Source organism: Mustela putorius, unplaced genomic scaffold (genome assembly GCF_011764305.1).
Source record: "Mustela putorius furo isolate JIRA1106 unplaced genomic scaffold, ASM1176430v1.1 tig00000788_pilon_pilon_pilon, whole genome shotgun sequence".
Classification (NCBI taxonomy): Eukaryota; Metazoa; Chordata; class Mammalia; order Carnivora; family Mustelidae; genus Mustela; species Mustela putorius.
The window spans coordinates 4768187-4787864 of record NW_025421481.1 but is presented as its reverse complement, the minus strand read 5'-3'; the positions used below and the strand labels follow the sequence as shown (position 1 = coordinate 4787864).

At 37.9% G+C, this 19678-nt stretch overlaps 1 protein-coding gene across 3 annotated transcripts in view; it reads left to right on the top strand.

Moving 5' to 3' along the window:
• ANO4 (anoctamin 4) overlaps positions 1-19678 on the top strand; it is a 457427-nt gene that overhangs the window by 404050 nt on the left and 33699 nt on the right. For all 3 annotated transcript variants that reach the window (XM_045084796.1, XM_004742962.3, XM_004742961.2), the window contains 6 exons: positions 572-736; positions 6893-6929; positions 9210-9321; positions 10308-10365; positions 10504-10601; positions 12342-12484. In XM_045084796.1, the coding sequence (XP_044940731.1) occupies positions 572-736; positions 6893-6929; positions 9210-9321; positions 10308-10365; positions 10504-10601; positions 12342-12484 (613 nt within the window). The remainder of the gene's footprint in view (positions 1-571; positions 737-6892; positions 6930-9209; positions 9322-10307; positions 10366-10503; positions 10602-12341; positions 12485-19678) is intronic.

The window sequence follows — 19678 nt, the reverse complement described above, 5'->3', positions numbered from 1 at the left end:
AAGAGTAGGTGTTAACTAGGCTCTGTGTGTGTGTGTGTATGCATGTGTGTGTTTGGCATGGGAATGGGGGGTGGTCAGCCTTTTAGGCAAAGGAAATGGTCTTGAAGATTAGCCCGTTTGAAGCCAGGAGAGAGGTTCTTGAGTCCCCAGACTTAAAGGAAAATGTCATTCCACAAGATGGAGAAAGTCTTGCCACCATGAAGACTTTGCTTTTATCCTAAGAATAAAAGAAATCAATAGTTTTACACAGAAGAGTGACATCATAAGATATCCATAATAATAATGCTCAGTCAAATACCCTGCTTAATAAAATATTACCCCATAGCTTACATAGTTTATCAGCTTTCAAGCACTATGGTTGTTCTATTTGAATAACAAAGAAAATACAGGCAAGAGAAAGTATTAATCACAATGAAAAGTTGGGATTTTATTGTGATTTCTTGAGTCCATTCCGCTGTTGGTTTATTTCCTTTTCTTGTTTTCTAATGGTGGAATTTTACAGTGGTGGGGACCCTCCTCCTGGGACATTCCATCAGGGTGGGTGCTCACCGGCTTTCCGTCTTCCTCCCAGATCTGCGTGGTGATCGCTGCCGTGTTTGGGATCGTCATTTACCGGGTGGTGACTGTCAGCACTTTTGCTGCCTTTAAGTGGGCGTTAATCAGGAATAACTCTCAGGTGGCAACCACAGGGACTGCCGTGTGCATCAACTTCTGCATTATTATGCTGCTGAATGTGGTAAGTGAACTATAAGGTAACGAGCCTGATAGGTAAAAACTATGTGGGCTGTGGTTTTCTTCTGTTGCTAGAGGGACCCAACCTTGGAACGGTGAGTCTGTCATGCAGCACAGATGGCTGGGCAGCAAACTGCCTGGCAGGTCATGCACTCGGGTCTGGGGATTGAGAAGGCTTGAGTCAAATCCAGGCTCCAGGATTTGCTCCAGTGGAAGGCACTAGCTCTCTCCGAATTTTAGTTTCCTTATTTAACCAGTAAGCTAACAGTGTGTGTATACCCCTTGGGGAAACGTAGAGAAAGAACATTATTTTAAAGGCCCAACCTAGAATCTGTGACATAGTTCAACAGTGTTAGTTCCCATTTCTTTTTGATTTTGAATGTCAGGAAAGTGGTCAGTACCCAAAGCATTGTTTGAGATAACCTTGCAAGGCACACATCAGGATGGAACCTGTTGCTTGTGTTAATTTCGGGTGATTTTCAGTTCTATATTTCAGCCCAGGTGTCTCCTCTGAACCCCATACATCCGGCTGACTACTCCCACCATCCTCATCCAAACCCTTCTCTCCCCTCCAGAATCAGTTCCTCCATAGCTGCCTCCCATGGTAACTGCTCAGGATGAAAACCTTGGCATTACCCTTGACTCCTCTGTTTCTCTCAGTGTCTGTTTCCAGAGTTTGATCACTTCTCACATGTCCCCAAGTCCCACCCTGGTCCAAGAGCGCAATAGCTCCCACCTGGGTTATTGCATTGCCTCCTACCTGGTCTCTTGGCTGCCTCATTTGCTCCCTCAATTTAGACTCATCACAGCAGCTAGTGCAATCTGCTTACGGTGAGCGAGTTCCTGTCCCTGTTCACTCATCATGCCCGGTGGCTTTCCTCTTGCTCAGAATAAAAGTTCACATCTTCATGTGGCCTCCAGGCCTCTCCTTCTGGCCCCAGTGACAACTCTGATCCTGTCTCCTACCTACTCACCCTATTTCTCCTGCTCCAGCCTGGCCTTCCCTTTGTTCCCTGGATGTGCCAAGCATGCTCTCACTCTAGGGACTTTTACTTGCTCTTCTCTCTGCCTGGAATATTCCTCCCCATGGGGTCTGCATGGCTTCCTCCCTCCCCTCCTTCATTTCTTTGTTCAGAGGTTACTTTTCTAATATAAAATTTCTGTGGTCACTCAGGTTTAGAATCGTAACTGCCTCCTGCCATCTAACAACTTCCTGTCCCCTTGCCTGCTCTATTTTTCCCTGTGGTATTTATTACTATGTAATATGCTGTTTTTAAGTTATTTTATTATCTGTCTTCCCCATTGGAATGTAGATCCATTAGGGCAGAAACTTTTGTCTATTTGTTTTCTACTCGCTATTTCCCAGTGTCTGGAATGGGATCTAGCACATAGTAGACTCTCAGTAAATTGTTTTTATTTGCAGAACAAATAGTATTATTTGCTGACATTGCTAGATTTAAGATGAACCTATGCATAAAAATAGTGACATTAGAGATTTGTAGCAGGGAATAAATAAGATCTTATATGTGGAGTCATAGACATGGAGTAGCTGTTATGGTTCCCTCACACTTAGTTATGTTGCATCTTAAATCTGGATATGATAATATCCATAATGCTGAAATTCTCTCATCATTAGAAAAGGGTGTTCCAAAGGCCAATTAATTTAATGTTATTATCAATACAGTTTAATCCGTTTGGATTATCATTCCTAGCTCCTTAAATAATCCTAAATTCTATAACCAACAAACTCAGAGTGATTCTTAAGAGAATTCAACCTACCCAATAATAAAAAACTTCATTTAGGATTTTTTTTTAAAAGATGTTATTTATTTATTTGACAGATAGAGATCACAAGTAGGCAGAGAGGCAGGCAGAGAGAGAGGAAGGGAAGCAGGCTTCCCGCTGAGCAGAGAGCCTGACATGGGCCTTGATCCCAGGACCCTGGGATCATGACTTTAACCCACTGAGCCATCCAGGTGCCCCTCATTTAGGGTTCTTAAGTGAGCAAGTCATCACTGAACTAATGAAATATAGTTGATTTATTATTATTACCACTATTACTATTTACCATTATTACTAAAATACACAGGAACTTCTTTATTATTTTAGAAAAAAGTTTCAGAATACGGAAGTTCCAAAAATGAAACAAAAGCAGTTGCTAACCACCTGAAATGACTGTAAAAGTATGTGGTCAAGTGGAGGGCGAGAGCGGACATGTGGCACCTCTGGCCCTCTCTACTCCAGGACTCAGCTCCTCTCAAAGTTAATTGTGGAATATATTCATTGGGAGGGGGAGTGATTGATGGTGAAATTAACCAAACAACCAAAGTAGTGAAATAGTCTGCGTCCAGGTAGTTTGCAATGAATTAATGACCTTTTTCTCTCAAATGCCATATTAAAATTAAATTTATGCATCTTAAGAAATACATACAGTGAGTCTATAAATACATGGTTGCTCATATATTTTGAGCAGATATACCAGTATTGTCAGAGTTCGACTTTGTTGAACTGGAAATCACTTATCCAGCAATCTCTACTTCACGAGACACAGCCAAGAAAAGAGAAAATAAACTAAAAATGAAGAAGGTAGCATAGGGAGAGGGGAAACTATATAGTTATGGACATTGCAAACTATATAGTTATGGACACCTACTATGTGCTGGGAACTAGACTACTAGGCATTTCTATGCTTTATCTAACAGGTATTTCAGAGTGACCAAAATGGATAATGTAGAGTCTACACACTAAAGCTAACATGTATTATTTTCAAGAAGGCCCTTAATGAGTATTTTCATTTATTTTAGGTACATGTAAACACCTTTGCTGTTCTGATTTCTCATCAACATCAGACTAGAAAAACAGAAGGTCACTAAGGCAAGAATTCTTGCAAGAGAAGGAACTGATAAACCATAGCAAGGGAAAGAAAAGAAAATAAGAAACACATGTAAGAACTTTCAAAGCAGCACCATCCAAGACGCTACTGTGCAGGAAGCAATGCCCATGACATCCCCATCCCAGCAAACACATTCCTAGTCCTGTCTTATGCCCTGAGGCCTTACAGGTTCCATTACAAAGGCAACTGAGTATGTAATATAGTTTGGAAAGATTTACATCAGAATATCCAAAAAATAAAAAAGTAAGTCCTTAGGCAAATAACACATAAATAACAGATGACAGACTAATAACTATGAGGTAGCTTTGACCAGTTCAGAACTAAACTAGCTAATGACTTCTGAAATTACTCAATTTAAGGTATTTTCATGACCCTACAATATACATTTTTTATAGCTACATAAATTATTTCCAACTACTTAAAATTCTGGCCATACTTGTCTTGCAAAAAAAAAGTCATCATTTAGACATGAATCATTAATACTTTCCATTAATTGAATATTAAAAACCTTGAGAGCTAGATTGGTTTTTAACTTCTGTTCATTACAGCCTCTAATTTTTTAATAGTATTGTTATAGATCACATACCCTGTTTCTGACATTCTGCTAGAGTTGTCCAACCTTAACTAAAGAAGGAGACCTATAAGCTTATTTTCCAGATTTTATGATGTCTATTTACTCTGTTATGTTTTTGTTGTGTATTTACTCTTATGTAGCGTGTACTCTAAAAATAAAATACAATATATTTTATAAAAAAAATTCTGCATCCTGGGGAACCTGGATGGTGAAGCATCCAACTCTTGATCTCAGCCAGGTCGTGATCTTAAGGTAGAGAGTTCAAGTCCTGTGTTGGGCTCCCAGCATGGGTCCCTCTTTAAAAAAAATATTCTGGACCCCAACAAAATATGATACTTCCTAGTGACTGGTTAAGGGATGCTTACTAATTTTCATTTTATTTCTTCTTGAAAAATAAATGCCTCAAAGATGGAGTAAATAGGAAGGATTTTCTTGCTCCTTGATGTACTATTTTAATCCCATTCTGCCTCACTAGTGAACTAGGAACATCTCAGTATGGTGGTCAGAAACAAACGATGCCAACAAAGAATACATTCCAAGAGGAGATATAACCATCCTTTTTATGCAGCCATACCAATACAAATCTGATATTTCATTATACTCTCAACACTGAAGACCACAGGGTCTTATTCCCGAAAGAAGTGAACCAGAGAACATGGGATGCATCAGAACAGGCCCCCATATATTGTTTGGGTGGACAAAATCAAATTAGAAGTACTCAGAGCTTCTTTGGAAGTATACTTCAGATCAGAACACTTTCTGCCAGTTACAGATTTTAACTCTCACAATTTGTGGCATCCAGTTTGGAAACAGATTTTCTACTGCTTTTATCAGAACAAACCATCCATGATATCTATCTCAACTTCCTAATGAGAAATCAGACACTTTCCAGAAGCCACTCATCAGAAGATCTTTCAGTGACCATCAGGCCCTCTGCTTACGTGCCCTTTCTCTTTGTATCCTGCTGAAAGTTTCACTGTCCATTCCCTTGCATCTTTAACATTTATAGAATGGTCACAGATGCCATGGATCCTGACTGTGGATCCCCATATACTTTGCCTTATTTTTCAAAATGTTAATATTGATCATATTTTGATTACTGTGCTGTTCCTTTTTTTAAATTTTTTATTTTTTATAAACATATATTTTTATTCCCAGGGGTACAGGTCTGTGAATCGTCAGGTTTACACACTTCACAGCACTCACCAAAGCACATACCTCCCCAATGTGCTGTTCCTTTTTTAAGTTTCATTTTTTTGGCGGTGTCTAAACCGAGATAACATGGACATGTCACCAGCTACCAAGACCTTTGAGACAGAAGTGCAAAGTGAGCCACTTGGATAAAAGCATATCAATGTGAAAGATCTAAAGGATAAACTGGACAGTCAAAAATTGTATTTTGAGAAAGATGATCTCAGTCAAATCTAATTTTCCTTGAAAATCACATAACTGACTTTAATAATAGAGTGTATTTGTAAAGCAAAATATATTTTATTAAAACATCTGTCCTAATCTGTACTTAATCAGTACTTTTAAGATAAAATGTATGACTATACCACTGGATTTCTTATTGAAAATTACACCAATCTCTTTTAACTCTGGACTCTTAAGAGTCTGTGGCTTCTGCACACAAAATATGATACTATGGCCATATTAGTTATATTATTATAGCAAATCATAGTCATTGTTCTAAGTTTTGAGTCATACAATCAGTATTTTACTTAACTCTGTACTTAGCAGAAGTCTCGGATAAGAAAATTCAGAAGTTTGGAAGGACCGCAAGATAAATGGTCCAGTACCCATTCTCAGTCACAGAAAAGAAAAACAGTGGTCTGAAGAAGAGATGAGGTGATGTGCCCAAGCTCTACAGCTTGCTGACTGGTAAAGTCATAATTCCAGCCTGGGGAACTTTAACCAGGGCATTTTTACTACTTTAAATATGATCTTAATTTTCATGTTGTTCCAATCCTTTTGACTAGTTTTCCTTTCCATTTTACTGTCTCATTGTAGAGAAGACACCTGCTCTTTTCCTTGATTTAGCCCTCTCTCAGGAATCTCCTAGATCTGGGTTTGCTCTGAACTGTGGCCTCTGCACTTCCATATACATATGCATACATGGGTGTGCATGCACACACACACACACACACACACACACACACACACACACTTTTCCCTTCCCTCTCAGGACCCTGCATTTACCAGATGGCTGGGCGAGTTAAGGATGCATCCAATGTACTCATGGAAAAGCAGAATACCAAAAGCTTAGGGCTCCTAGTAAGTTTTCATCATCTCAGTATTTATGAATGCTCTAATCTAGAAAATACAGCAAGTCCATACACAATGAGTTTACAGAATCTTACCATCAGAATCAGTCTTAGAGATGCTAAGGTCCAAGAATGTTGTGATTTGCCCTGCATCACTTAGCAAGCTAGTAATTAGTCGCAGCTGGCCTTGTTGCCAATTATTTACTCTAACATAGGAAGTGAGATTTTAAAAATAGTAAAATGGGATCTTGTGCTTTTCTTTCTTGCCTTGAAAGGACACAGCTGTTTGTTTACAGTGTGTTCATTGTTGAATAATGTGTGGTTAATGAAATTATTTTTACTCATGACTTGATTACCTATTTCCTTTATAACTATGGATTTTATAGCATCCACAGCTTTATTATTCAATATATGGAATTTGTTTTACAGCTCTATGAGAAAGTTGCACTTCTTCTAACAAATTTAGGTAAGTGAGACCCTTTTTATTTCATAGCACAACATTGCAGTTTGGGAAGTATCTTTTCAAAGACTGATTTCCGAAACCCTGCTGAAGAGAAATATTCTTTTTGTTTTGAATTGCATACAATTATTTGCTCTTTGCCTTCAACAGGGCATTTTAAATATGTCTAGTAATTGGGGAGTCATTTCTGTTTTTAAACATCTTTATTTTTTTCTGTGTTCCAAGGTTCATTGTTTATGCTCCATGCCCAGTGCTCCATGCAATACATGGCCTTCTTTAATACCTACCACCAGGATCGCCCCATCTCCACATCCCCCTCCCCTCCAAAAGCCTTAGTTTGTTTCTCGTAGTCCACAGTCTCTCATGCTTCGTCTCCCTGACCAATTTACCCCACTTTACTTCTCCTTTCCTTCTCCTAATATCCTCCATGTTATTCCTTATGCTCCACAAGTAAGTGAAGGGGAGTCATTTCTACTTAAAGCTTTAAAACCTGTCATAAACATTACCTATCATGGGCTAATGTAATTTGAAACAGGTTTTCTCTTAATGCACAAAAAAATTATAGCATCATTAAAGTAGTAGATAAAGTGCCCAGAATCATTGGAAAAAAGTGTTCATTTGCTTTGCTTTCAATTTTTATTTAATTAAAAATGTATCAAGCTTTTGTGGTGTATCTAAACCACAGCAAGATGAGTTGCTTTGAAGATTGGGGGCCTTCCACCACAAATGTAGGTGGTCTAATCATTACTTATAGAAATAACAATCATCTGGATAAGTCACCCTTAAAGGTGACATTTCTCTGAATCCATAAAACAGACCAATCTGGTCTGTACACTGTACATTTTCCATGTTTTCAAGATAAAGAAATTGTCCCAATTTTATTAATGAAACATTGGTCATTTTACTCTATGCAATTTAAGAAAATTACATACTCCCACATATAAACCTATTTTAGCACTTTCCCATATGTAGCTTGTCGGGAGGGATCAAAAAAGTGCTTTTATTTATAATCATTATAATACAAGATGACATTTATTGAGCCTTCCTATGTGCCAGATACAGAGCTAGATACCTGGTATATCTCCTTTAATGTCATTAAAATCCTCCATCATTACCACCCTTAGCCCAGAAACATAGAAAGAAGTTTATATCCACTAAAGAGGTAGGTACATTGGCAGATTGTGTCCAGTGGCCCCTTGATCCAGGCTGGCAAAGACGCCAGGGAGATACAGCCCTGGCCCTTCTGTGGTTGGGACACCTGGGCACCCACCCAGCTGGCTAACAACCTGGGAGACCTTCCTATGTAACCAATAGTTCAGGAGCAGAAGTGAAGTAAAGATAAAAACCCTTTTAAATCCTTTGTCTTCTCTTTCCTCAACAGCGGTACAGCCTTGTTAAATATGATTCTCCTCCCCCTTCTCAGATATGCCCTCAGCAAGCATTTTGAGGAATTAGGGGAAAAGGAATCGATGGGGTGAAATGGCAAAGAGCAATTAGAAGCAGGGACTATGGAAACATAGAAAGTACAATGGAATTAAACATATTCTCATTGACATTACTTGGGATGAGGATGCAGCTTCTAGGGAAGGATAGGTGCATTTGATATGAGATGTCAAGTTGGAAGTCTGATTCATATTTTGATTCATATCACAGTGTCCAAAGAGCACTTGCTTTATGGAAGTCAAATATAAGGAGATGAGAATTGGCACCTGGTCAGAACACTGTAAGATGTAAATGGTGATATAGGTTAAAACTCTAAAATGAGGTCATCTCCTGGGTATTTGTCCATGAGAAAGAAAAATGATGCATGAGGGTGACAAGCAAAGAAGTCAGATACTCACAGCATTCTGAGAGGGGAGGGGTCTGACTCTCTCTCGTGCAGCAGCACCTGGCATTTCACAATAGAATTGAAGAACAAGGAATTAATTAGGAAATGGGAGGGGACCGACTCCACACCCTACCCCACAGACAGAAACTAAGAGCAGAAGGAGAGCAGCCCTAGCTTTCTCTCCTCTAGGCTCTCTGTGCATCCTGTCACAGCAGAACAACCTGGATATTCCATCCCCTCAGATAGGTCAGTAGCTCCTTCCCACCACACCCTGGCTGGGCTGGTCTGCAAGCTTGAGGTGGTCTATTCCATCATCCACCATCTATAGGAAAACTGGGGTCTCCTGAAGCCTTCTCAGGGCACCTCTGCTCCTATCCTGTGTGTATAGGGAGTAGGGCAGAGGGAGTTAAGAAGGGTCAAAGGCAACCTCTCAAACTCTACTCCCTTTTTGTCCACAGAACAGCCTCGCACAGAGTCCGAGTGGGAGAACAGCTTCACCCTGAAAATGTTTCTTTTTCAGTTTGTCAATCTGAACAGTTCCACATTTTACATCGCATTTTTCCTTGGAAGGTAAGGACCTGATCTCTCCACACTTCTGCAGGCCAGGGATAGAGCACTCAGAGGTCACTGACCAGGGTGACAGAGAAGCACCTCCTTTAGAGTAATTTATACAAAGAGTAGAAAGAGATTAGACCACTCCTTTCCTTTCCTGTTCCCTTCCTAGGGAATGGTCACTGCACTCAAAAGTTACCTGTGTGCCTTTTCTTGCTAAGGTACATAGAGGAAAAACATTGGCACAAGTGAAGGATGGATTTAAAACTTGTGGGCTCCATCCGCACCTGAGTCAGGCCCCCAGATCTCACACTTTTATGAGCAGTTGACCTAAGAGGTGGTAGAGAGGGTGGAGAGGGGGATCTGCAGCGTGTCCTGGATGCCCACCTTCATAGAAGAGGGAAGGACATCCAAACGGGAGAGGGGGTGATATAGGATGCCAGAGAAGAGTGGACAATTTCTGAATCCAGCAATTACAAGGATTTGCAAAGGCTCCTATGTTAAGTAGTCCTGTCCTATGAACTCTTTTGTGCCAGGAAGTAGTCTCTGAAGAGAGAAAAACCAGAGACGGGTGAGTGTTGGATTTGGGCGGGATGGGTGTAGCACTTCTCAGTATCGGAGCTACTTCAGTGTGGAATTCTAGTCAAACAGTAAAGCTCTTTTTTTTTTCAAATTAAGCTTCTATTCAAAAAGATCAGAACCTGTTTCAATCCAACATGCTGTTTGTTATATAGGCCAGAGTGATTGATATTTAGCAGAAAATGTTCAAAGTCACACAGAGCAGCAAGAGCTGGCCTCTATGGTCAGCAGCCAGACAGTCCAGAAAGGAAATATTCCTGGAAAATTCTAGAAGTTGCAGTCATGGCAGCTCTGGAGAATTTCCTAATTCTCTCAGACCTGAGTGTACCAGTAATTTTCATTGGACATGTGCTAAGCTGAACACAATAATCACAAAAAGCTTAGACCTATAGGGTGCTAATGGTTTGTTTTTCTGTGTGTTGAAGATTTACAGGACACCCAGGTGCCTACTTGAGACTGATAAACAGGTGGAGACTAGAAGAGGTCTGTATTCTTCCATCACTCCTTATTTCCTACAGTCTTATATTAAATAGCCTAGGGCAACTTTGTGCAGATTAGAAACCAAACACTCTTCCTTCCCTGCCATTGATTCTGGAATTTCTATGTTTGCTTACCTCACAGTGCCATCCTAGTGGATGCCTTATTGATCTCTGTATGCAAATGGGTATTATAATGGTGCTAAAGCAGACATGGAATAATTTCATGGAACTTGGCTACCCGTAAGTACCTTAGATTTCTATAGTTGAGTGGGAGCATTGCTAATTATTGACTTTTCTAGGTGTGGCAAGTAAGATAAGCAGTGCAGACTCAGCCGTGCTGATACCTGGAGCTAAGTGTTCATGCTCAGTTATTCAAAGGCAGTCATGAAAGTAATAAACATCAGCTCTTGGGAGATTTAGTACAAGAAGTGTGAATGATCATGAATATTCTTTAAAAAGTTCTCTGTGGGGCCCTAAACATTGAACACTTGCTTGCAGCTCCTTTAAATAATGCTTCTGACCCTCATGCTGTAGCATTTCAAGGCTCTCACCAGCTATGACTCATTAACTAGAACTCTACCCCCCCACCTCCATGGTAAATCAGGAATGGTAATTTTTTCAAACTACCTTAATTTCAAACTGTATAAAAAAGGAACTTCTGGAACAGAGAAAAGTTTAGGGATGCAGAAAGGAAACTGGAATATTTCTAAGTCAATATATCTTGACAAGTAAAAATAGGATCGCCTGATGGTAATAGTAGATGTTGATGACAATAGACAAAAACTTCCATCACTTTTGTAAGGATATCCTTGAATTCTGCTATGTTTGCTCAGCTCTGGTCAGTTAAGTTTTAAAGGTACATAAATCAACAACTTCTATTTCTGCTTTAATTCCCTACCTACTGATTTCCATGTCAGCTTGCTGTCTCTATAGAGAACTCCAGGTTTCAAGGAGGACCACTCAGCCAGAATGATTAGCTAGAACTTGGATCACTTCGAAAAAGTCACTTCTTGGCTCTTAGTCGGAACCTAGGCCAGTAATTTTCTATCCTTAGATTTTTAGAAAACTTATTCCAAGTGCTTGATGTTGTCTGCGAAACTTTTTTAAATGCATAAAATTTAAAAATTAGCAGCATTATATGCTACTTTAAAGTGTAAACCATAATTTATCAAAATGTCAGACATCAACAGAACTATATTTTATCTTCTAGTAGTATGGACAGAGAGCAAAACTGCAAAGTAGGTTGTTTATTTTTTTATACCCATCCCATTATTTCCTTATTTTGCCATTTGTTTTTGGGTTTTTCTGGCATGTCTAATCTTGGATACCCCTCCATTTTTCCTTGTCCCCTATAGCACACAGACCTGGTCCTTACCCCCACTTTCTCAATCCTGTTCCATTTCATAAGATGCACTCCTGACCATTACTAAGGATTAATGTGCTAATCTCATCAGTGTGAGATGTATTTTACTGGGAATCAGAGTCCCTGTTGAGCTCAAGCTAAAAGCAGGCAAGTCCAGTTGTGGATGTGCAAGCTTCCATGTGCTAAGAGGGGAAGCATTTAATGGATCTGTAGAGCTTCCAGGCCCTCAGAATATGTAGGCCAGCACTCACATGATTAAGTTTGCCCATGCATCCTAAATTAAGTCAGCTAAGCCAAACCTTCCTCTACTCTGTGGTCTGGGTGTTGCCTTGGTGCTAGAGGAAAAGTTTATAGATGTTGTCCTCCATCCTACCCTCTGAGGCAACACAGAACATGAGATAATTTCATGAATAGTTAAAAAGTCATTCTGTTCATTTGCAAGTGCAAATGCATGAAGTACAGCCATTGATACAATCTTGCTAATCCAAGGTTTTATTTCCTTGGCAGCTGATCCTAAATGTTTTTAAATTATGGTTCTGTATTTGAAGTCTGTCTTATTGCTTAAGTCTTATGAACAGTCATATATTTTTTTTAAAGGAATTGATCTTGTTGTGCAGGTTAATTCAGAATTGGTGGACCAGAAGAAAAGTACGACAAGAACGTGGACCCGAAAGAAAAATAAGTTTCCCACAGTGGGAAAAGGACTACAACCTTCAGCCCATGAATGCCTATGGACTCTTCGACGAATACTTAGAAATGAGTATGCAAATATCCTATTTAATCCTATTAATTCTAAATGCCAATTCTAGAACTCAAGCTATATTCAGCTAGACAGGCATCCTCTATCATTGAGGCCAGCCATGTGGGAGAATTCTCCAGCCGAATGGAGAGGAGGGGAGTTTCTTGCTTTAAGAAGCTCAGTCCATAGAGATGGTGTCAAAAGCCTAGGCACTTTGAACTCTTCATGACATTGTGCACTTTCCCTTGTAATCAATCACCAGGAAACAAAAATGATTTGGAAAACTTGGTGAACCAAAGAAAAGGGAGTTACCATGGCATGATTGATTCCCTCATTTAGCAGACATGTATTGAGCCATGTTATGTCCAGGCAGATGCTATGCTTGCCACAAGAGCTACAAGAAGGAATAAGGCACAGTCCCAGCTTTCAAAGAGTACATGAGCTAGTGGGGGAAAGCCAGAGATATAAAGTGCCCTCGATGCTGGAGGATGCATCAGTAGAGGGGATCAGGGGAACAGCCATTTCTCTTGGGGAGGATGGCAGGAAGCTGGGAATGCTTAAGCTATACTCCACTTACATTCAAGGACTTAAATTTGTCTATTAATCAAACCCAAGTTATTTATCTTGTATGTTGTACATGTACCCAAACATGTATTCAAGAGCATGGGCTATGGAACCAGATTACCTGGGTTCAAATCCTAGCCCTATCACTTGTTAACTATGAAACTTGGACAGTTAATCCCTGTCTCAATTTTTCACCTCTAAAGTAGGGAAAATAATGAGAGTAACCACTTCATAAGGTCCTTGTGTGGATTAAATGATTTAATCAATGGAAAGGGTTTAGAACAATGACTGGGCTCATAGGATACACTTGGTACATGTTATTTGTATTATCGTTATTATTTTCCTGTTCTTATCTCCCAGGGGAGAAAAGCTAACAAATTTGCTTAACAGATATATTGAGTGTATATGGGTTGCTGTTCTTTTTTTCTTTCAATTATGTTTAAGCTCTTTAACATTGGGGTAAAAGTGGGGTAGGGATGAGCAAGATGCATTACTTCTGAAAGAAACAGTTCTTTCTGGGAAAAATCTGAAAATTAAAGGAGTAGTAGAATTGATGCTTAATGTTCTTAGATTGCTTATATCTTAAGTATCTACTATTGTTTTTGGAGTTTCAATTATAGAATGGCAGGATAATATAACTTAGAGGAAAAAATCAATGTAGGCATTAATAATAAAACTTAATAAAGGGAATTCATTAAGAGAACTAACCATTTTGAGGTCTCTTAATAGACTTTTCTCCCATAAAGAAGGAAATGAACAATAATGTTGGTATATTGAGTGCTTGAAAAGAATTTTTTATGTGGTTAGAATGAGTAGTGCTCCAAATGCTGCAGTATCTGCAGCAAGAAACAAATCTCAGAAACATCACAAGCAGACTAGTGAATCCTGTGTCCTTTCATTCTTCTCATTTAATTTCTTAATGATTTCCTTGCTTTGTTATTTATATTTTTAATGTAATCGTTGCAGTATGATAGTGCAGAAAGTATATAACTAAGTGTACAGATCAATAAATTTTTAAATATTTACCAATCTATGTAGGTGAGAATTTTGCAAACTACAGCACCCAGGTCAAGTTGAGTCCATTGTCTGTTTGGTTTTTTTTATTTTCAGCATAACAGTATCATTATTTTTGCACCACACCCAGTGCTCCATGCAATCCGTACCCTCTCTAATACCCACCACCTGGTACCCCGACTCCCACCCCCCACCCATTCAAAACCCTCAGATTGTTTTTCAGAGTCCATAGTCTCTCATGGCTCACCTCCCCTTCCAATTTCCCCCAACTCCCTTGTCTTTGTCAGTTTTTATAAATACGGTTTTATTGGTTCACAGCAATATCCAGTTATTTACATATTTTCTATTGTTGGTTTTACACAATAGTATAGTTGAATAGTTTTGGTAGAGACAGGCCTACCAAGCCTATAATGTTTACTGTCTGGCTCCTTAAAGAAAATGTTTGCCTTTCTGTATGGTCAATCAGGAAATAAGATATCTAAGAATCTATCTATCAAAGAAGATTCTTCGACTCAAAGAAGGCTCTTTGTTTTCTCTCCAAGTCCTAACATCCTCACTAATCATGCTATTGATTTCTAACACCATAGATTAATTTTTCCCCTTTTTTATCTACATGTGAGTGAAATTGTACAATACATACTATTTTGTAACTGGCTTCTTTCACTAAATATCATATTCATAAGATTCTTCTACACATAGTAAACTTTATTTTCATTGCCATATAGTATTCCTAGAATGTATACCTGGAGCAAAATTATGAAGCTGGTGGGGTTTCTCTTTTAGTATATGTGCTGCTGAAGCGAGCACTGGAGTTTCTCTTTGATACGGATCTCATCTTGCAAATGTGGTTGTTTTGTGTGTGTGTGTGTGTATGTGTGTGTGTGGTGTGTGTTTTGCATTTCTACTCCCAGACACTCCCCAACTTTCTCTTCTCCCCGCAACACACAGACCCCATCACCACCAATCCTTCAGTCCTCTCTCATATCATAAAATGAAGTATGAAGTATGAAACTTCATGAGCACTCCTAAGGATAAATGTGCTAGATAAAAGGGAGTTGGGGTAAATTGGAAGGGGTGGTGAATCATGAGAGACTATGAACTCTGAAAAACAACTGAGGGGTTTGAAGTGGCGGGGGCGTGGGCGGTTGGGGTAACAGAAGGTGGGTATTATAGAGGGCACAGATTGCATGGAGCACTGGGTGTGGTGAAAAAATAATGAATACTGTTTTTCTGAAATTAAATAAATTAATTTAATTTTAAAAACTTTTTAAAAATGTGCTAGATAAATGCTTTTTAATAGGAATCAATGCCTCTGTCAAGCTTGAGTCCAAAAAAAGGCAAATTTATTTGTGGAAATGCAGAGGTCAGTGTGCCAACAGATGAACGATTTTGTGAGTCTACAGATCTTCTAGGCTCCTGAAAATAGGTATGTGTCATTATTTATCTATGCTACGGGTGATAGACGTGGCTTATTACCAGGTTTGGGCTCTGACAAATAGTATTGTGAACATTTTTTACATGTGATTTGGTTAACATATATGCATATCTCAGAAGGGAACTTATGGAGGGGTGGACTTAGTAGGCCATAAGATAGGCATTTGTTGATCTTCAGATACTTTCAGTTTTCAAAACTGGGTTGTACCAGTTTACACTCCAACCAGCAATCTTAGAGCTTCAGTTAATTCCAAATACTCACTGAAACTTGTTAGGTCTTTGCAAATTTTAGCCACTCTGATTGGTACATAGTAGTATCTCGTGATTTTAATTTGAAATTTCATGACAACTAGTAATGCTCAGCACCTTTTCATATGGTTATGGCCATAAGGCTATTTGATTTTTTTGTGAATTCTCATTTAAATCCATGTTCTTGTTTGGTTTGTTTGTTTTTTTGTGTGATTTGTAGAGGTGATTTACCTATTTTGGATATGAGTCCTTTATCTAATAGCTATGCTGCAAATTAAATATCCTTTCCTGGTTGGCTAATTGACGTCTTACTCTTTTATTTTTCATTTATTTATTTTCAGCATAACAGTATCATTATTTTTTCACCACACCCAGTGCTCCATGCAATCCGTGCCCTCTATAATACCCACCACCTGGTACCCCGACCTCCCACCACCCCCGCCACTTCAAACCCCTCAGATTGTTTTTCAGAGTCCATAGTCTCTCATGATTCACCTCCCCTTCCAATTTACCCCAACCCCCTTCTCTCTAACTCCCCATGTCCTCCATGCTTTTTATTATGCTCCACAAATAAGTGAAACCATATGATAATTGACTCTCTCTGCTTGACTTATTTCACTCAGCATAATCTCTTATTCACTTTAATACACCAACATAAAAGTTTCAACTTCATTCTTCAGAATTGGTTGCCTATAACTTTTAGAGTCAGATTTCTAATTTCTATACATAGCTCACTTTTCTATTGGGATTTTCTTTTCTCCTTGATTTTTTTAAGACTATTTTTTTAAAAGCAGTTTTAGGTTTACCACCAAATGGAGAAGTCTCAGGATTTCCCATATGCCTCCTATCTCCACACATGCTTATCTTCCCCATTATCAACATCATTCACCAGAATGGCACATTTTTTTTTAATCAAGGATAAATTTACATTAACACATAATCACCTGAAGTCCAGAGTTTACTTCGCACCTGGTGTTTTACATCCTGTGAGTTTGGACAAATGTATAAAGACATTTATCTATCCTTATAATATTAAATGAAGTATTTTCACTGTTCTAAAAAGCCTCTGTGCTCTGCCTACTCATTTTCCCCCCAACCTTGCCAGTAACATACCTTTTGTCAGGTTAAAGCAGTTTCCTTATATCCCTAGATTGCTGAAGTCATCATGAATTATAATTAAATTTTATCAAATCATTTTTCTAAAACTACTAAGATGTGAGTTTTTCTTTATTAAATGTGGTGAATTTCATTGATGATTTTGTTGTTGTTAACATTGTTACAACAACCTAGCAAACTTGGGGTAAAAACTCACTTGGTCATACTTTTTTTTTCTTTAATTGCCAAATTTAACTTGCTAATATCTGTGTATAAGTTCATGAAACATATCCTACTACAGTATTTCTCTTTTGTAATGTTTCTTTCGGGGATTGGTGTCATTGCTATGATGACCTCTGATTTGGAGAATTTTCTCCTCTGTTTCTCTTCTTTTAAACTGTTTATGTAACATTATTATTTCTTACATACGTATTTGGAAAAGCTCAATGAGGTTGGTTAGACCTCAAATTTTCTTTGTGGGAAGATTTCTGACTGTAGATTTAATGTATTTAATAGATATAGGACTATTTAGATTTTCTGTTTTTTCTGGTATCCTTTTGATAGTTGGTTTTTTATTGTGTTTTTCAAGAAATTTATCCATTTTGTCTAATTTTGAAATTTAGTGGAATAAAATTGTTTATAATACCCTTCTATTAACTTGTTATATGTATAAGGTCTGTAGTAATATTCTTTTTCATGAATAATTCAATAGTTAGTGCTTTTCTCTTTAACAGTGTGGCAATAAATTTATTAGTCTTTTCTAAAAAATATAAATTATGTTTTTTAAATTTTTTCTCTATTATACATTTGCCTCCTATTTCATTCTTTCTGCTTTTATCTTTATTTCCTTTCTTATGTGTTCTTTGGCCCAATTTTCTCTTTTCCCAACATTTTAAGAAAGAAATGTAAATTACTGATTTTCAGCTTTTCTTCTTATCCAATATAGGCATTTAGAGCTGTAATTTTCTCTATGAACACTGCTTAGCTATATCCCATAAGTTTTGACAAGTAATATTTTCATTATCAAGATGTATTCCAGTTGCCATTCATTTTTGACCTATGAATTTTTCTAGTGATGTTTTGCTTACCCTCAAAGCATGTAGGTATTTTCTAGTTATCCCTCTGTCACTGATATCTAATTTAATTCCACTGTAGTTAGAGGATATTCTCTATGTTATGTCAGTTCTTCATTATATGTTGAGATTTTCTTTATGTCCCGGCATATTTTGGTGAGTGTTTCAAGTGTATTCTGCAATTGCTGGATATAATGCTCTATGGATGTCATTAATCAATGTTGTTTGTGCTGTTTGAATCTTCTATGTTCTTATTCAACTATTTTATCTACTAGTTACTAAGTATATTAAAATCCCCACATATGATTATAAATTTAACTTTTAGTTCTGTCAGCTTTTCCTTTACATATTTTGAAGCTGTGTTATTACATGCAAACCTTTTAGGATTTTTCTAGTTTATTGTCGAATTGACCTTTTTATGTAAATTCATTTTTTATCTCTAATGATGCAATATATTGAAGATTTGATGAGCAATAAGCTATGGAGTTAACATTAAAACCTTCCAAAGGACAGAACTGAGCCTCTTGCTGTCTTTTAGGACTGAGAAGATAAGGATTCACCACATTCTCAGTCAAGGCCAAGAAACAAGAAAAAAACAGAGATGGACCATGTTTTATACAAACTGTCCCCAACACCAGCACAGCTTAATCCATGACCAAATTGAAGTGATCATCTCCTTTATTTTTTTTAAGATTTTATTTATTTATTTGACCGACAGAGATCACAAGTAGGCAAAGAGGCAGGCAGAGAGAGAGAGGGAAGCAGGCTCCCTGCTGAGCAGAGAGCCTGGTGCGGGACTCGATCCCAAGACCCTGAGATCATGACCTGAGCCGAAGGCAGCAGCTTAACCCACTGAGCCACCCAGGCACCCGATCATCTCCTTTTTTTATCTATTAGCAGCACAAGGAACACTTTCTTGTAGATAAGAACGTAACTGAGAGCAGAGATCAAGAAACTTGCCCTTAAAAAGCTAGATAGTAAATAATTAAGGTTTTGGGGGCCAAGAGGCAAAATTGAGACTATTAAATACTTTATATTATATAAATACTTACAAATAAAAACACTTCAAATATAAAAAAATCATTTTTAGCTCAGAGATGATTTTAAAAGAAACAAAACTGTATCTGGCCAGATGTGGCCTGCAGGCTATAGTTTATTATTTCTTGATTTAGGACTTCTACATGTCTGGCCAATAATAAAAATTATTGGGCATGTGGCTATTGAGTTATAAGAAAAGTAAACAATTTCATAACAAAGAAAGGTGTCTATACTTCAAATGCAAAATCAGAGTTGCATACCATCAAATACTATGGAAAATCAAGCAAATATGGTATCACAAAAAGAAAATAATTCTCCAGCAATCAAACTCTAAGGCACAGAATATCATGATTTAACTGATAGAGAAATCAATATAGAGATTTAAATACAGAGAGTTAAATGCAGATTTAACTGATAGAGAATTCACAAAAACTCAGAAAGGCAATTCAATGAACTTGGGAATAAAATTAATGAACAGAAGTGGCTCTTTACCAGAAAGATTAAAATTATTTTAAAAAGAACCAAATAGAAATTCTGGAGCTGAAGAATTCAGTGAATGACATGAAGAATGCAATAGAGAGCATAGGTTAGGTGACAGAGCAAGTCAGATGGAAGAAAAAATAAATGACTGGGAGGAAAGGAATATAGAAATAATTCACTTAGAAGAGGATAAAGAACTTGGACTTTTAAAAAGTGAAGAAACCCTTTGAGAGGTATCAGATTCAATCATAATAAATATAAGAATAAT